We start from the raw sequence: 15,254 nt of genomic DNA on the forward strand, positions 1-15,254 counted from the left end.
GATCATGGCTTGGGTTCCTGCACAGCCCCCACCAGTCCAAAGTCAACTTCTTTATGAACACGAGCTATTGCACCCTTGGCTAAAATGGGAGTTTTTTCATTAGAGTAAAATCATGTCTGACATTTCATAAAGCTTCAATGCAAACAAAAAGGATTAATCACATTCCTAAATATGCAAGCAAGTTCAAACCACAATATTAAAAGGGCCTATTACGTTTGAGACAAAAGAGCAAAACCAGAATTTTTTAATGGCCATGATTTTAGGTAGCAGTTCTGTTTGTTCATAATAAAATAGGAATATTACATTGGCAGAAGTGGAATTAAAGGGCATACAATATTATTTTAAAACAGCCAGACAATGGGATCACTTCCAGGAGCCTCATAGAAAGCTTTTAATTTTCAGTGATGCTTTTCCACGACCCGTAGAATTAACATGTGGCTTTTCTATGATAAAGAACAGTCACGGTACCTGAGTATTACATACATTCAATTGCGGATGACAAACACTATTGGAAACCTAGACTTTTCTAATTACTTAAGCAATTGTTTCCAGTTCATTCAGTGCTTCTTGTCTAAGTAGCTTTAAGATACATAAAAAGCCAACAATTATATATATATACATATATATATATATATATATATATATATATATATGTATATATATACTCTGACAAAGTTTCTAGTAAGCAATTATTCAAATACACATATACTCAATTAAATTAGAACACTTAAGTGCTTAATATGTAGAACTTATGTTTAAAGTCATGACTCTCGATTAAATATAAATGCCAACACCTCTCTCATGAGACTTTCAACTTCAAAAACGGCCTTCCTCACACACTGGCTCGGGGGTGACTCACCCTGATATTCAGAAACATAAGCAAAACAAAGCGTTTAAATGCAGAGACTAAATTCAGAATCTGAACCAACTATTTTTATGCATTATATTAAAAAATCGCTTCTTTGTTCAAAATTTCCAACATAAACCATATTGACAACATGTGTACATGCATGACAACCAATAAAAATGGCACAAGAGGGAAATCGTTGGTTAACCTAAAGGATACGCGTCGCTGTCAGGCGCCTGCCTGGGGGCTGCATGTGGGGTTGCGGGGTTTTTGGAGCCCCTAGCTTTTGGGGAGGCCTTAGGACCTTTTGTGTTTCCCTGTACTGGAGATTCCTCAGACAAGTTCGAAAACTCGAGCGGGCATATCACAAAATAAAACCCCCACCTGGATGGTAACATTATGAATTCTAATATCTTATGAGTAGAGGAAATCGGATTCATTTACTGGGCAAGAGCTGCATTCTACGCTGTCCGGCTCAAATTAAACTCAACTCTGTGGCACACAATTCATTTTCCCATTAGGCAATCGATGTTCCCTTCAATCAGGCAATTCCCACTTAGCCTCTGGCCATGGCTGCTGCCTGTGAAAACAAAGTTCTACATCAGTAGGTCGTGCAAAAGGGTCTGACTTCCCTCCGCAGGTGGTTCAGGGGTGCAGGCGACAGAGAACAGGGATTTGAAGAGTCTCATCTAATTAAGAGAGTTCTCCTTTCTAAGCCAACCATAGTCACTGATCCAAGAAACTGGAAATAGGCCGGGGGCGGTGGGGGGGTGGGGAGTAATCTGTAAAACCCTGCACTGTTCCTCAGACTCTTCATGCTGATTTCCAGAGTGGAAAGGGACTAGAGATGACAAAATAGTAGTGATTTTTCCTTAGAAAACTCTTTACTGTGTTGACGGATACGCTCCAGGAAGGGAGCGCACTTCATTCATTTGGGTGTGCAAGTTCAACGGGAGAATCTGCAAAAACACGCTTCTCACCAGTAAACCAATCGGTACAGGACAGCATGACAGGCAAAAAATATATTCCTTGACCTACACGTGTGAATGGAAGCATCTTAATAAAATCTATCATTTTTATAAAAAACCTTTCCATTTAGAAATTTTAAAAAATTTAATCCTCACCCGAGGATATGTTTTTAGTGATTTGAGAGATAGAAAAGGGAGAGAGAGAAATATTGATGTGAGAGAGAAACATAGATCGGTTGCCCACCCCTGCACATGCCCCAACCCAGGATGGAACCCCCAACCTAGGTATGTGCCCCGAAACCTTTCGGTGCATGGGAGGATGGTCAGCCAACGGAGCCACCCAGCCAGGACAGAGTTTTCCAGTGTATACATCGCCATGACTTCACAAATCATATTTACAACACGACTGATCAACGCCGCCCCGATCTCAGGGGAAGGCCGCTCCGTCCTCCTTCCTGGGATGCCCGCTCTCAGTCGTCTTTCTTGTCGGAGGGGCTCTCCTCGCGGCTCTCGGGACTGACTTTATTACTGGCCGTGGCGGGCGCTGCCGGGCCCTCCTCTGGTAAGGAGAACACGTGGCCGGCCTGCAGTTCCAAGTAGGTCGTAAAGATCCTCGCATATTCCGGGTGCTTCAGGGCAAAGCTTTTAAATTCCTCTAGAAGAAGGGAGGAAACCAAATCCAGTTCAATGGAGGCGAAGATTCTTTTGACATATGACTTTAATAAGATAATTACTTCCAACTCCTATTACTCAACCCTCATAAATGTGGACAACGGCTTTGGAACACAGCGTTTCCATGACCTAGTGAAGTTGAAAGATACGCATGCCCTGGGACCCATTAATTCTACCCCCCGCGTGTAGAGAACCTAGAGAAATTGATGCCTAGTGTGTCCCGGGAGACATGGATGAGAATTCCGTGGCAACGTGGACAGAGCGCACGTGTCTGTCAACAGCAGCAATGGCTAAGTACATGTTGCTGTATTCGTGGAACATGATGCTGTAAAGCGATGAAAATGAAGGGACAGCCGTGGTGCCAGGATGCAGATGCAACTTAAAGCCTCTGTGCTGAATGACACAAGCCAGATACAAATGAACACCACTTGTCTGAGTCTGTTATATAAATTCCGAAAACTCAGGCCAAACGGAAATGGAGGCGAGTTAATGGAGCTTGTTTAGCAAAGGGAACCTGGTCTTTGAATCAGCTTGCTAGGTGGGTCTATAAACAAGGGGTTTTAACCCAATGTCCTATTTCTATCCATTGATTTGATTTTTAATCCTATGATAACCAGGAGCCTTCACAGCACATGGGACGACCCAAGAATTCTTGAAGGTGAAACCGGGCTTGGTGATGAGGAAGTCGCCAGACTGAGCCGGACTCATTCTTTGTAACCGCAACGGTGTTTGCAGTCACAGACTATTTTATATTCCAGATCAGGCAAGCTATGCATTGTTCCTCTGAACACCCCAAACAAGTTCTTCTGCATCGGTCTGTGTCAATGACGGAGACACAGAGGACTTAGGTGGCTTCTAAGATAAGTGAACTCTGATTTTAAGACTCAGGCTCTGTTCAAAAGATCAAGGTCTCTGTCCTCTTTGGGGATGTCCATGGCATTAAAGAGAATCTCACTCCTAGAAGAAGTGCTGTGAGCTAACTTTGAAATTGGGCATTCATGTGGCTAATGGGAAACCAAGAATGCAAACCGTTTAAATGATCAACAGTGAAACCGTTGAAAAGGTCACATTTATGATACATTTAATACCTATTCCTTTATAAAGTTATACTTAAATATCCCAGACATTCCTGAAAAAAAAAAAAAGTGGACTGGTATACTGTTGGGAAAAGGGAGATATTCTGAAAAGGAAAAAGTTGAACTCCCCCAAACAATGCAGGTTTTCCTATAAAATTATTAAAACCAACAGGCAAAATGATGACTACCGACAAAGAACCTTTAGTATTAGCTTCCACTGAAATAGCGATTGCAAATAGTTTTTCCAAATTTGGTAGTTCAGAGGAATAGAGAGGCTTATGTATGAAAGAAAAATGGTCAGGGGAGGAGTATGCATGGGGTTTCTGACTCATAAGTTTTATCTCAGTATATACTTCCCCATTCCCTCCCTCCTTCCTTCTCCTTTTTTTTTTTCTTAAATGACTTCACTAGAGTAAGTGTGCTAGGCACTTAATTACCTAAAATAGAATAAAGGGCAGACAAATGACAGTGATTAACACCAGAGTAAGAGAAGTTTGTCATCTCACTTCCCCACCCCATAAAAGTGAAGCCGAAACTCTTTGGACTCATTGAAGAGGCGTCCTCTGCCAGCCTCAGGGAGAAGCCTGGGGAGCCCACGCCGGCCTGGCGTGTGACGTCTGTGAGCCCGCCCACTGGCCACGTCAACGCTGAGGTGTTCTCTCTGCTGTGGGGTGTTTCTCGATGACCGCACTGTGAAACCGGTGGAAACGGAGGCACCGTCCTTCTGCCGGTGGGACTTGTTCTGATGTGTGGTCTTGAGCCGGTCACGGATGGACCAACCTGCCATTTGGCCAGAAGGCCTTCCTCCCCATCGTCCCTCCCTCACGGGGGTGCCAGCAGCAGGACGCGAGGCAGCGAATGCGAAAGCTGACGGAAGCCGCTAACAGTAGCCATCACCAGGTGGTTTAGCTACGACCATTATGGTTGGCACCTCAGCCCACATCTCTTTGCAGTGGTTCCCATCCAGTTGGGTTAACTTGCTCGCACTGTGTGGCCACGCTGACAGCAGACGGGACAAGCCCCTACAGGAGGGAGGGCAGCAGATCTGAGCGATGGGAGAGGCGCGTGGGTGTGGGGGTCAACGGGGTGGGTTCTACAGCTAGGTGGTCTTGGTTTTGGAACCCTGGCTCTGATATTCTCTAGCTGGATGACCTTACGTAAGTTACTTAAATTCTTTGCACCTCAGTAAAATAAGAATGATAAAAGGTACGGATGAAATAGGCTTGCTGTAAAGAATAAGTGAGTTAATCTGTATACGATGTTTGGAAGACTGCGTAGCATATGGTAAGTCCTCATTAATTAGCTACTACTACCACTGCTAGTACTATCATCATCATCATCATCTCCATTGTCAATATAATTAGTGGAAGTCAACAACACTCTTGTCTTGCGGGTCACTCCATAGTCCGGATGCCCTCCTTGTAAACTGAGTCAGGCGCCAATTGCCTACTCACCATAGGACACAGAATCGCCCTGGGCTATCTCCTTGAAGAGACCAGAACCGTCGAGGTCGGGCACCCCGAGGGAAGCCTGCAGAATGGTGGAAAACTCTTCCTCTGAGATGTAGCCGTCCTCATCAAGGTCAAAGAGCTGCAGGAAACAGAAAAGAAAAGGGAGGAATAATCTCGGGAAATAAACTCTTGAATAATGCAAACATTCATCGTGCCCGGGCCAGGGATACGTTCCTGAAGAAAGCAGGGCGTCTGTGGCCCTCGCCACACGCCTAGGTGAGTCGGGGGGAAGAGACGGAATTAAACTAGGGGCCACCACAGTGCGAAGGACAGAAGGACATGGGAGTCCCCTGGAGGCGAGAAAGGGGACTCCTCTCTGGAGAGGTCAGGGAAGGCTGGACAGAGGAGGTGACACGTGAGTTGGGTCTTAGAACCTCAAGAGACATTCCCGGAATCTACAAGGACTGGAAGGGAACTGCCTGGGGCTCAAGTCAGGAGACTGAAGGACAAGCAGGAATCAGCCCACGGTGGAAATGTAATGGCTCACCTGACCCCGTAGGAGCATGTGGCTGGGAATGTGGTGTGGTCACATGTGAACTGACAAAGCTCTTTGAGGCAGGGTGTGGAGGTGGGAAGCAGAAGGTTAATAAAACTAGAATCAGGAAAACTAGTTAAGAGTCTGGGGTGGAAAAGCAGGAGGGACACGGGAAGGGGAGGAATTATAAGGAAGCAAAAACAGGGCTTGCATATCGCTTAGAGGTCAGTATGAAAGAATGGAAGGATTTTTTTTTTTAAGTCAAGTAGCAGAACAGAAACACTGATGGATAACTAGTATTCCATATTCAAAATCCTCTCCTGGGCATTAAAAAAAATAATATAAGTACTGACTCTGTGCAGGCACTGCTCAAAAGTATTCAAATCCCTTTATATGTATTAACTCATTTAGCCCTTACAATAGTCTTGGGTACGGGTGGTGCCATTATCAGTCCCATCTTACAGACGAGAGAGCTGAGGCCCCAGGTAACTTTCCCAAGATCACGCAACTCCCACGTGGCAGAGCTGGGATCCACATCCAGGCAGATAATACCTAGAGCTGCTGTTGGTAAGGTATCCACTTCTGACCAAATGCAAGATCAAGAACAAGAAAAAACACGACAGCTAGACATGAGGCAAGGTGTGGTAATCATGAGGTGCACTACAAGCAAATACACGGTAGTGTTGTAATTGTCCGTGTAATTCCAAGTTGTAATTTGCTGCCCCTGCTGAGAAAGCACTGACTTCCAGTTCAGTTTCTACCTCTGAGCCCCTCCTGGCAGCCAAGACAGTTGGAAAGTGAAAAGTGAGTGAGCATTTGTTTGCCCAAACTGTAGCCTCAGGGCCCTTTAGAGTCCGAGACCTCAAATAGTAATTGCCAGGATCCAGAACTGCTGCCCTCCTGCAAGCTCTAAGCTTTCTTCAAAGGCTGACCATCCTAACCAGTCCTCGCCCACTCGCCGAACAGTCCAAGTGGTGGCCACACTTGGCCTTTGGTGGCTCTCACTTCCTTTCGAGTCCCCTTCATGGGTCCATCCTGGGGACTTTGACTTCCTCTCCATCTGTCAGTCGTCACGCTACCCTAGATCGGCCCCTTCACTAAAGCACTCAGTTTCCCTCAATTACTCCCAAAAGTCTTCCTGCTACAAAATTCCCAGATCTAGCGAACGTAAATCCCAGGCTCTTGTCGGAAGTTTAACACTCACATTTCCTCTGGGGGTGTGATAGCTCCCCATCACACAGAAGACTGGGACACTTAATTAACCAGGACATCCTGTCTTTCCCAAGACGTGGCCCAAGACTGTGCGGACCCTCCCTGGGACGGGAGTGACGAACAGAGCTGGAGGTGGCTCATGCTCACTGAAGTGCCCGGGGGAGGAGTGCAGGGATGTTCTTGAAGCCGACAGGCCATCATGACTGTTCCCTCAGCCAGAGTCCGTGCCCACTGCTACAGCGGAAGCGCTCTGGCCAATATGCTATGCCTACAGGTCACTGTGATGGTGACATGAGATCAAAGATGGGACGTCACCTGTGAAGTGTTGCCCACATAAAAGAATGTGAATGGATCATACATATACATAAACATCTATACTAATAAAAGGGTAACATGCTAATTAGACTGGACATCTTCTGGACATCCTTCCAGACAAAGCCATGGTGGCGGGGCTGAGGCAGAGACAGTTAGGGGCGATCAGGCCAGCAGGGGAGAGCAGTTAGGGGCAACTAGGCTGGCAGGGGAGGGCAGTTAGGGGCAACCAGGCTGGCAGGGGAGGGCACTTAGGGGCATCAAACAGGCAGGCAGAGTGGTTAGGGGTGATCAAGAAGGCAGGCAGGTGAGTGGTTAGGAGCCAGCGGTCCCAGATTGCGAAACAGGTGGTCCCGGATTGTGAGAGGGAAGTCCGATGGCAGTCAGACATCCCCCGAGGGGTCCCGGATTAGAGAGGGTGCAGGCTGGGCTGAGGGACGTCCCCCTGCACAAATTTTGTGCATCAGGCCTCTAATATATATATATATATATATATGGATCCACATCCAGGCAGATAATACCATAATATATATAGTATGCCAAAATATTTTCAAACACATCCGAGAAGGTTAAAAAATAACCAATACAAAGCGTGACCCTTGCCTTACTGAAAAAATAAAAAAAGCTAATTATAGTTTTAGGTCCCCCTTTCCTCACCCTGCCCCCCAAACCAAGGTCTGGGCCAGACAAAAATCTCAAGACTTCTCTATAAACAGTAATTACTGTGACGAGGGCCACATTTTCTATCAGGTCTTTCATTGGTGAACCCCAAGTGCACATCTGGCCGACTACACTTATAATTACGCATACGTTCCCAAAACAGAACCAGAAATATCTGGACCGGAATAAGTGAGCCACGGGTATAATTTTAGGTTCCATGATGAATAAGTCTGTAAAAGCCAAAAGCGTTCCCCTTGGAAGGAGTTCTGGCCTTGCCTCCTGCTGACCATCTGCTCAGCATCCACCACGTTGGTCCCTCGCAGGCCTCCTGGTTAACTCGGTTCACACCGGTCGGACATAAAGAGGAAACCTGAACCTGCGGACTCCTCGCCCAAGAGGGGAGACACGGAAATTTCGGAGGCTCTCCCTGGGGGTCTCTCAGAGGCGAGAGGACTCGGGCAGGAAGTCTTTCTAGATAAGAGAGGGGGGGGTCTTGTTGGGGTCCCGGGGGAATCATCTTCTCAGAGAAAACCAGGAAGGAATGAGAGGGGGAGACAGGGATAGAGGAGGCCCCCCAGCTGTCACCGTGGGCAGAAGCACGGGGACCACGCGGCCGAATGGTGAGGTCAGCAGCCACAGCTGGGCGAGACAGGAGGGGGAGGGAGTTTGTGCTTTACTTGAGAGCAGACCGTACACGATTAGGATTGTGAAGGGAACGCCCCCCTCCCCATTTAAACACTAACTAGATGCTGCCCCTTTCAACTCAGAAGAACCGAAAACACACGTTGGGAATGTATTCTTCCATCTCTCTCTGTTTTTAAATTTTTTAATGTTTTTTATTGAGTTTATCGAGAAGGGAGAGGGAGAGAGAGAAACATCAACGAGAGAAACATTGATCAGGAGCCTCCTGTACTCACCCCGACTGGGCCTCAAACCCACAACCTGGGCCCCGGAGGACACGCCAACCAACTGAGCCACGCCGGCCAGGGCTCTCCCATCTCTTTTTTGCACATGGAAGCGATGGATGAAGCCGGGGTCCCCATAACTGAAACCCATGGGGACTGGGGCCATGGTCTTATTCGTCTGTCCCCCAACACTGCTGTGAGAATACATGTGACACCACGGGAGAACACGGAGGGGGGACCCTGGGACATCTTGGATGGGTTCACCTGGGACCACCCCAACAAAACCAACCCCCTCAGGAAAAACACCTTTAACACGACCTCAGATACACAGAGGGAGAGGCAAGAACAGATCCGAACTCCCCGAGGGAGGAAGCAGGATGACTAGAGACAGGTGATTATTTATGAACCTCACGTCGGGGCTTGGCAAGAGGGAGGCAGAAAAGAGATAATTTTTTAAGCTAATTTGTGAAACCGCCTGCTCTTCGGCTCCGACGCCGAGACCTGGGCCGCTGCCAGAGACCTTTGCGCTTCGGCGGGTGCTTGCGTCTCCTCTCTCCTCAGCAGCAATGGTCTTAATCGCATTAGCCCTGTCACTGCAGATCTCTACACCGCGTAACAGATCCGCCGACTTTCAAATAATGCACTTAGAGTCAACACCTGTTTGTGGGGCAGCGCGAGACGGGCTCAGTGGGGCTGACAGTACCTTGAAGGCCACCTGGATGATCTCCTCCGTGTTGGCGGGGTTGCACAGCACAGCCAGGCCGATCACGTACTCCCGGAAGTCGATGCTGCCGTCCTGGTTCTGCGAAGGGACGGGAGACATCAGTGAGCAGGGCCGCCCGCCGCCCTGCTGCTCGGCACAGCCCGCAAGGTGAAGGTCAGGTCTGCCGGCAGCTCAGCACCATCGTGAGCTGAGCCGACTGGGAAAGAGTTTGTGCGGAGGTGGAACAGCAAGCAGGGGGCCCCCCCATTCCTGGTTCACGAGGAAGAAGACGGTATTTCCGTTTAGCAGCAAATACAAACATGTTATCACCAAGGCTCCCTCTGAGGGGCTCCACGGCACCCAGCGTGGTTCTTTTTTTAAAAAAAATATATTTTTATTGATTTCAGAGAGGAAGGGAGCGGGGGAGAGAGATAGAAACATCGAGGAGAGAGAATCATTGATCGGCGGTCTCCTGCATGCCCCACACTGGGAATCAAGCCTGCAACCTGGGCATGTGCCCTGACTGGGAATTGAATCGTGACCTCCTGCTTCAACCACTGAGCCGCGCCGGCGGGGCCCGGCGTGGTTCTTGAGCTCAGCCTGGCCGGAGCCCCTCTGGAGGCAGGAACCAGGACTTCCATCCCACGGGGGGCTGAAGCACACCCTCCACCAGGGCGGGAGGCCCTGCCACGCTGGCTCGCCCCAGTGGGTCACTAAAGGGTCACTAAGCAACCCCCCACCTGTAGGCAATGGAAGGGGGAGGAAAAGGGCAAATCGAGGCGACAATCACAGCGACGTTCTTCCCTCTTTCCAGCCCAGATCTGCAATAAGCCAGCAGCCAGGGGGCGAACCTGAGCTCCCTCCGTGGCCCCTCAGGGGACCAGGCCCCAGGAGATGCGAGGCTAAGCCTCCGGACACGACACCTAACCTGACACTAGGGTCTACACAGCCCACGAGGTGTTGTTCCATGAGGGCCACGCTGGAGAAGGGGTCGGCCATGCTCACCGGGGCTGACTGACGGCAGCCTTTCCCTGCACATCAAAACCTCGCCTAGACAGGAACTGTGCAAGGACGAAATGGGCAGAAAGAAAAGAGAGAGAAAGGGGGAGAGAGAGGCAAGGCAGAGAGGGAGGGAGGCGGAGATGGGAGAGAGAACTAGGAAGGAAGGAAGGAAGCAAGGAAGGAAGGAAGGGAGGGAAGGAACGGGAGGAAAAAGGAAAAATGAGATGGGAGAGAGGGAAGGAGCGGGGAGGGAGGAAGTAAGAGAACTTCAAGGCACTATGACTACCATCCCCGGTGTTAGAGTCATTTTGGCAGCAGAATCGTGCAGGGATGAGTTCCCAGATAAACAATGAACTAGTAGCAACGCGGCTAGGGCGAGACTTGATGGACTAACCAATGTTTGACATCAGTGAGAGTGTGAGCTTACATAGAACAGAACCGGCCCTGCAGCAGCCAACAGAGAAGGGCTTGCGTCGTGAAGATACGCTACAGGCACACAGGGGCATCAGTATGCAACGTCAGTCCCTGCTCAGTTCCTGAGGAAGGTCAGGGAGGAGGTGTTCTGTTTACACAAATATCCCTTAGGAGTGCATTTCTACTCACGTACCGATTGTAGGACCAATTTTCTAGAAGTCAAATTGTTTTCCAGTGGTTCTCAACCTTCTGGCCCTTTCAATACAGTTCCTCATGTTGTGACCCAACCATAAAATTACTTTCGTGGCTACTTCATCACTGTCATGTCGCTACTGTGATGAATCGTAATGTAAACATCTGATATGCAGGATGGTCTTAGACGACCCCTGGGAAAGGGTCGTTCGACCGCCAAAGGGGTCGCGACCCACAGGTTGAGAACCGCTGTTTTATCCACTTAGCACTACAGATAAACTTTGGAAATCAGTAATTCTAAGAGCATTCCAAGATCAACAGGTACATCCAAACATATTTCTAAGGCCCCACTATGGACGAGTTGTGCAATCCACCGGTGAGATTTCTGACGGAGGCTGCTATAGACAATCAACGTTTACAAGGAGATGCACTATTACTCACAAAATATTTTGAAAGTGCGCTTTAAAATAATGTACGAATATTGACTTTGTTGGGTACAGAGCACACAGTACTTTTCCTGCCACAAGTCGCAGAATTCAGTGGATTAAATGGAGATGAAGGTGTTTTTCAAAATCATCCGGGGTATTTTGAAATTTAAAAATGTAGAGGTGCAATTTCACGTATTTTTTTTTTAAATCCATGAATGGTATTTCCACCTTACTGTACTGATTGCACTGCTTGATATTAAAAATTTTAAAATGATGGGATGGAGTTATAGGAATGAAAGGCCTTCATTTTATAGACTATAGGTATGCTCCAACGTAGAAATAGCAATATATATATATATATTCAGGTAAATACTCCCTCTTACATTGAAAATGTGCCTTTAAAACATCAACTATTGGATGAAAACTAAGAAACCTATTTTATTGTTTTAAACTTTTTGTGTTGATTTTAGAGAGAGGAAGGGAGAGAAATATCCATCGGCACGCTCCCTCCTGGGGATTGAGCGCACAACCTGGGCACGCGCCCGGACCTTTCGGTGCATGGGACGATGCCCAACGAACAGAGCCACACCGGCCAGGGCAACCCTAAGACACTGAATTACTCATTCTCTGCCAAAGATCTGGTTACTCGGACAAATCCAGAGTTTGGACGGAATGTTCTAGCATCCACACTAGAGACGGAGGTTATTTGTACAACTTTTAAACCTTCGTTCGTATAAAATGTGTTTGTATAAATATACAAACTTTCCTATTCTCTGAAGAGAGCAGAAAGGAGGAGCACGTAGGTGACTTCAAGCTCTGCCTGTGCCTGTGGGAAGGGACTCACAGGAGCAGGGAATCCCTTCCCTTGAGGAACAAGAGAAAAGCTTCCTACCACCCGCAGTGGGAGATCCTTGTCTTAACTGTTAGAAAACATTTAACACGAACTGAGGGGGGTGGGGGGGACCGTGCGGCTACACTGCCCTCTCCACAGCCTCACACGGAAAGGTTATCATGTTCTGAGCTCCGACAAGGCCGTGTTCCTGCCCCCGTGCCTGACGCCTCCGTAAGCTCACCCTGAGATAGAGACCCTGACATCACCATGGCTGCTGGCAGTGGCCTCACGCCTGTCCGGCCACACCTGGTCCGAGCAGCACAGCGGGCCAGGCTTAACTGGCAGGTCCCCGAGGAACGTGGAAGGGACCCGTGTGCTCGGCCCGGGGCGGAATCACATGCGTGTGGTTTCATACATGTTACGTGACGGAGATGACGCTGAGGGCTGGTCACGGGCCAGTGACATCATTTCCACAGTTACAACTTTCCTCTAAGGGAGTCCACGGGGGGGGGAAGAATTCACCTTCCAACTCAGGGGGGTCCTCGAAAGGAGGGGAGAGGGAGGAGACGCAGGCGGGGGACCCACTGCAGAGCAGGCGGGTGAACCGAGGCCGAGTCTCCACGCGCGGACTGTGGACTCTGCCCACGCCGCCCTCACCGCCTGACTCGGGATGATAAAGCCCAGCCAGGGGCCACCCCCGAAGAAGGCATGGTGGGGGTGTCCCTGTCTCGGATGCCCATCTTCCTTCTCCGGACACGGGCAACGCCGACTCTCCTGCTGGGCCTTGGTTTCGGCTGAGACATTTGCAAACTGTCAGCCTTCCTTTCGACCTGTGGCCGTGGCTCTCGCTGCTCGTTAGAATCGCGAGGAAGCTGGGGAGAGGCTCATCTCTGAGCCCCACCGCTACAGGTTCTTAGTGACCCATTGGAGGGGGACTCGGGTACCAGCCCTCCTCAGGAGCTGCCCTGTGAATTCCCATTTCAGCCGGGGCTGGGAACCTGCACGGAGGAGCCGCGGCACTGATATATAGATTTACAGAAATATATACATCTCTGTATGGCTCTATGTATCATAGAACTGATTACGGTTGATGTAAGTTTTCCTTTCTTTTTTTTTTTTCTTTCGTTGCTTGCTTTTTCCCCTGCCTGGTTTCCAGAGAGGAACAACAACAACAACAATAATATTCGTTGTTCCAGGGCAGGGCAAGACACGACAAGCGCTGGCTGGGAGCTGGGCACGCCTGAGCTCGGATGAAGGCCACGCCAGCGGGATCATGCTGGTCCTTACGGCTGCCAGAGACATTCTGGCTACGGGTCCGCCCTTCCACCCCCCACGCCCCAGACCCGCTTTACGGATGTAACGAAACCCAACCAAATTGCTACATGCTTTTTCCACCGCGAAAGAATTCTAGAACTTGAGACAGTTGCTCCACCATAAAAAAAAGACAAAAAAAAGACTACTACCCTTCTATAAAACGGCCTCATTCCCCAGTCCTGAACCCGTTTCTGTAGCTAAACAGGTTTCAAGGAAAGCACTTTCCAATTTATTTACACCATGGAAATGCCAGATGTAACATTAAGAGGAAACACAGATTTTGAACATCCCTCCTCCTCACCTTTTTAGAGCGGAAAAAAAAAAAAAAAATTCCCGAGGGCTTTTTTTGATTGATTCCAAATGTTTTTCAAACTTTAATTCTCACCAACAACAAACTTCTTGCTCCTTGGAATGCATTCACTCTGTGAGCAAGAACCTATCTAAACCCACTGCCTTACAACCCCACGCTGTACCCCCATCACATCTGTGAGTCCGTACAGATCCAGTATCTCCCAAAGCCGACACACAGACCACTCACAAGCCCGCTCGTGGCAAATCTGTTTTAATTAAGCAGTAAAAAGCAGCGCGAGTCCAGGAGATGACAGCTGGGGGCCGGGGCGTCCGCAGCCATGCAGTCAGCACGGGGGTGGGGGGGTGCTTTTGGCGGGCAGTCCTGTCCTCCGGGGGTTGGGGGGGGGGGGGGACACCTGTCCGCCTCAGGAATACATGGTCAGCTGCAGCCACTCCTGGATGGACACCTGGATCCGGCCGTCCCCATCTCCATCCAGGGACTTGAAGGCCCGGAACATGGCATCCAGGCGGACCAGGCAGCTGATGAAGCCGTTGAAGTCCATGCTGCCATCCTCGTCGTCGGCGTAGCGCCGGACGATCATGTGGTACAGCCGATCGTTGAGCTGGAAGCCGGCGGCCTGCAGCGCGGCCCGCAGCTGGGAGCTGCTCAGGGCCCCGGCGCGGGCCTGGTCGAACTGCCTGAACACGCACTGCCACTTCTTCAGGTTGGTCCACAGGTACTTGAACTCCTCGAAGCCCAGCTTCCCGTTGGTGTCGTTGTCCATGACGGACACGATGCTGCGGCAGGTGTCCAGGCTGAAGCCGTCGGTCTTCAGGTCCTTGTGCTTGGAGAGGACTTTGTTGAGGATGTGCATGAGGTCGGTGGCCCCCACCTCCATGTCCGGGCCCGCCAGCTGCGCGAACTGTTGCCGAAACCGCCTGACCTCCTCGCTCTCGTGGGCCTCCACGTTGGTGAAATGCTCCTGGGTGGGCGGTGGCTCCGGGGTGTAATGAGCTGCTGCGGCCTCGCTGATGAGATTCACAAGTCCGCCAACGATCCCGCCAACATTGCCCCGTCCTCCTCCTCCTCCTCGTCTCTGACCTCCTCCTCCAAGAAGGCCTCCCAGGGCTTCCCCGAGGCCTCGATCTGCCCCTTCCAAAAACGCCTTGGCGAGAAACATGCTTCCCGTTGAACGAGAGGGATGAAGAGAGCCGAAATGGAGCCTGCAGAGCTCTGGGCGGAAGAACTGGCTTTTCTGTCCCTGCCTCCGCTGCACCACGCCCTGCAGCCCACATGCGGCCCACATGCCATGGCTCACCTCCCACTGCAGTTGCCTGAATTCCACTAGGTCCTAGCACCTGCCATTTTTAGGGAGCTCTTCTGATAAATATTCCTCATCTATAATAATAAAAGCATAATATGCTCATTAGACCAGACGT

The 15,254-nt window shown here is 49.6% G+C and overlaps 2 protein-coding genes across 3 annotated transcripts in view; both read right to left on the reverse strand.

The window, feature by feature from the left end:
- Window positions 1-223: 223 nt before the first annotated feature.
- Window positions 224-15,254, reverse strand: part of LPCAT2 (lysophosphatidylcholine acyltransferase 2) — a 50,912-nt gene continuing 35,881 nt past the window's right edge. For both annotated transcript variants that reach the window (XM_070398960.1, XM_070398959.1), the window contains 3 exons: window positions 9,342-9,440; window positions 5,018-5,153; window positions 224-2,470 (listed from right to left, as the gene is read on the reverse strand). In XM_070398960.1, the coding sequence (XP_070255061.1) occupies window positions 2,286-2,470; window positions 5,018-5,153; window positions 9,342-9,440 (420 nt within the window). In that variant the 3' untranslated portion in view covers window positions 224-2,285. The remainder of the gene's footprint in view (window positions 2,471-5,017; window positions 5,154-9,341; window positions 9,441-15,254) is intronic.
- On the reverse strand, window positions 14,070-15,090 carry CAPNS2 (calpain small subunit 2). Its single transcript, XM_070397928.1, has one exon. It carries the CDS (start codon window positions 14,993-14,995, stop codon window positions 14,240-14,242), a length of 756 nt encoding a protein of 251 aa, XP_070254029.1. The 5' UTR covers window positions 14,996-15,090; the 3' UTR covers window positions 14,070-14,239.

Source organism: Myotis yumanensis, unplaced genomic scaffold (genome assembly GCF_028538775.1).
Source record: "Myotis yumanensis isolate MYYU_CA2020_CCGP unplaced genomic scaffold, mMyoYum1.0.hap1 SCAF_18, whole genome shotgun sequence".
Classification (NCBI taxonomy): Eukaryota; Metazoa; Chordata; class Mammalia; order Chiroptera; family Vespertilionidae; genus Myotis; species Myotis yumanensis.

Excerpts from the sequence above, each read along its gene's own strand:
- CAPNS2 (XM_070397928.1), bottom strand. The coding sequence starts at position 14,995 with ATGTTTCTCGCCAAGGCGTTTTTGGAAGGGGCAGATCGAGGCCTCGGG.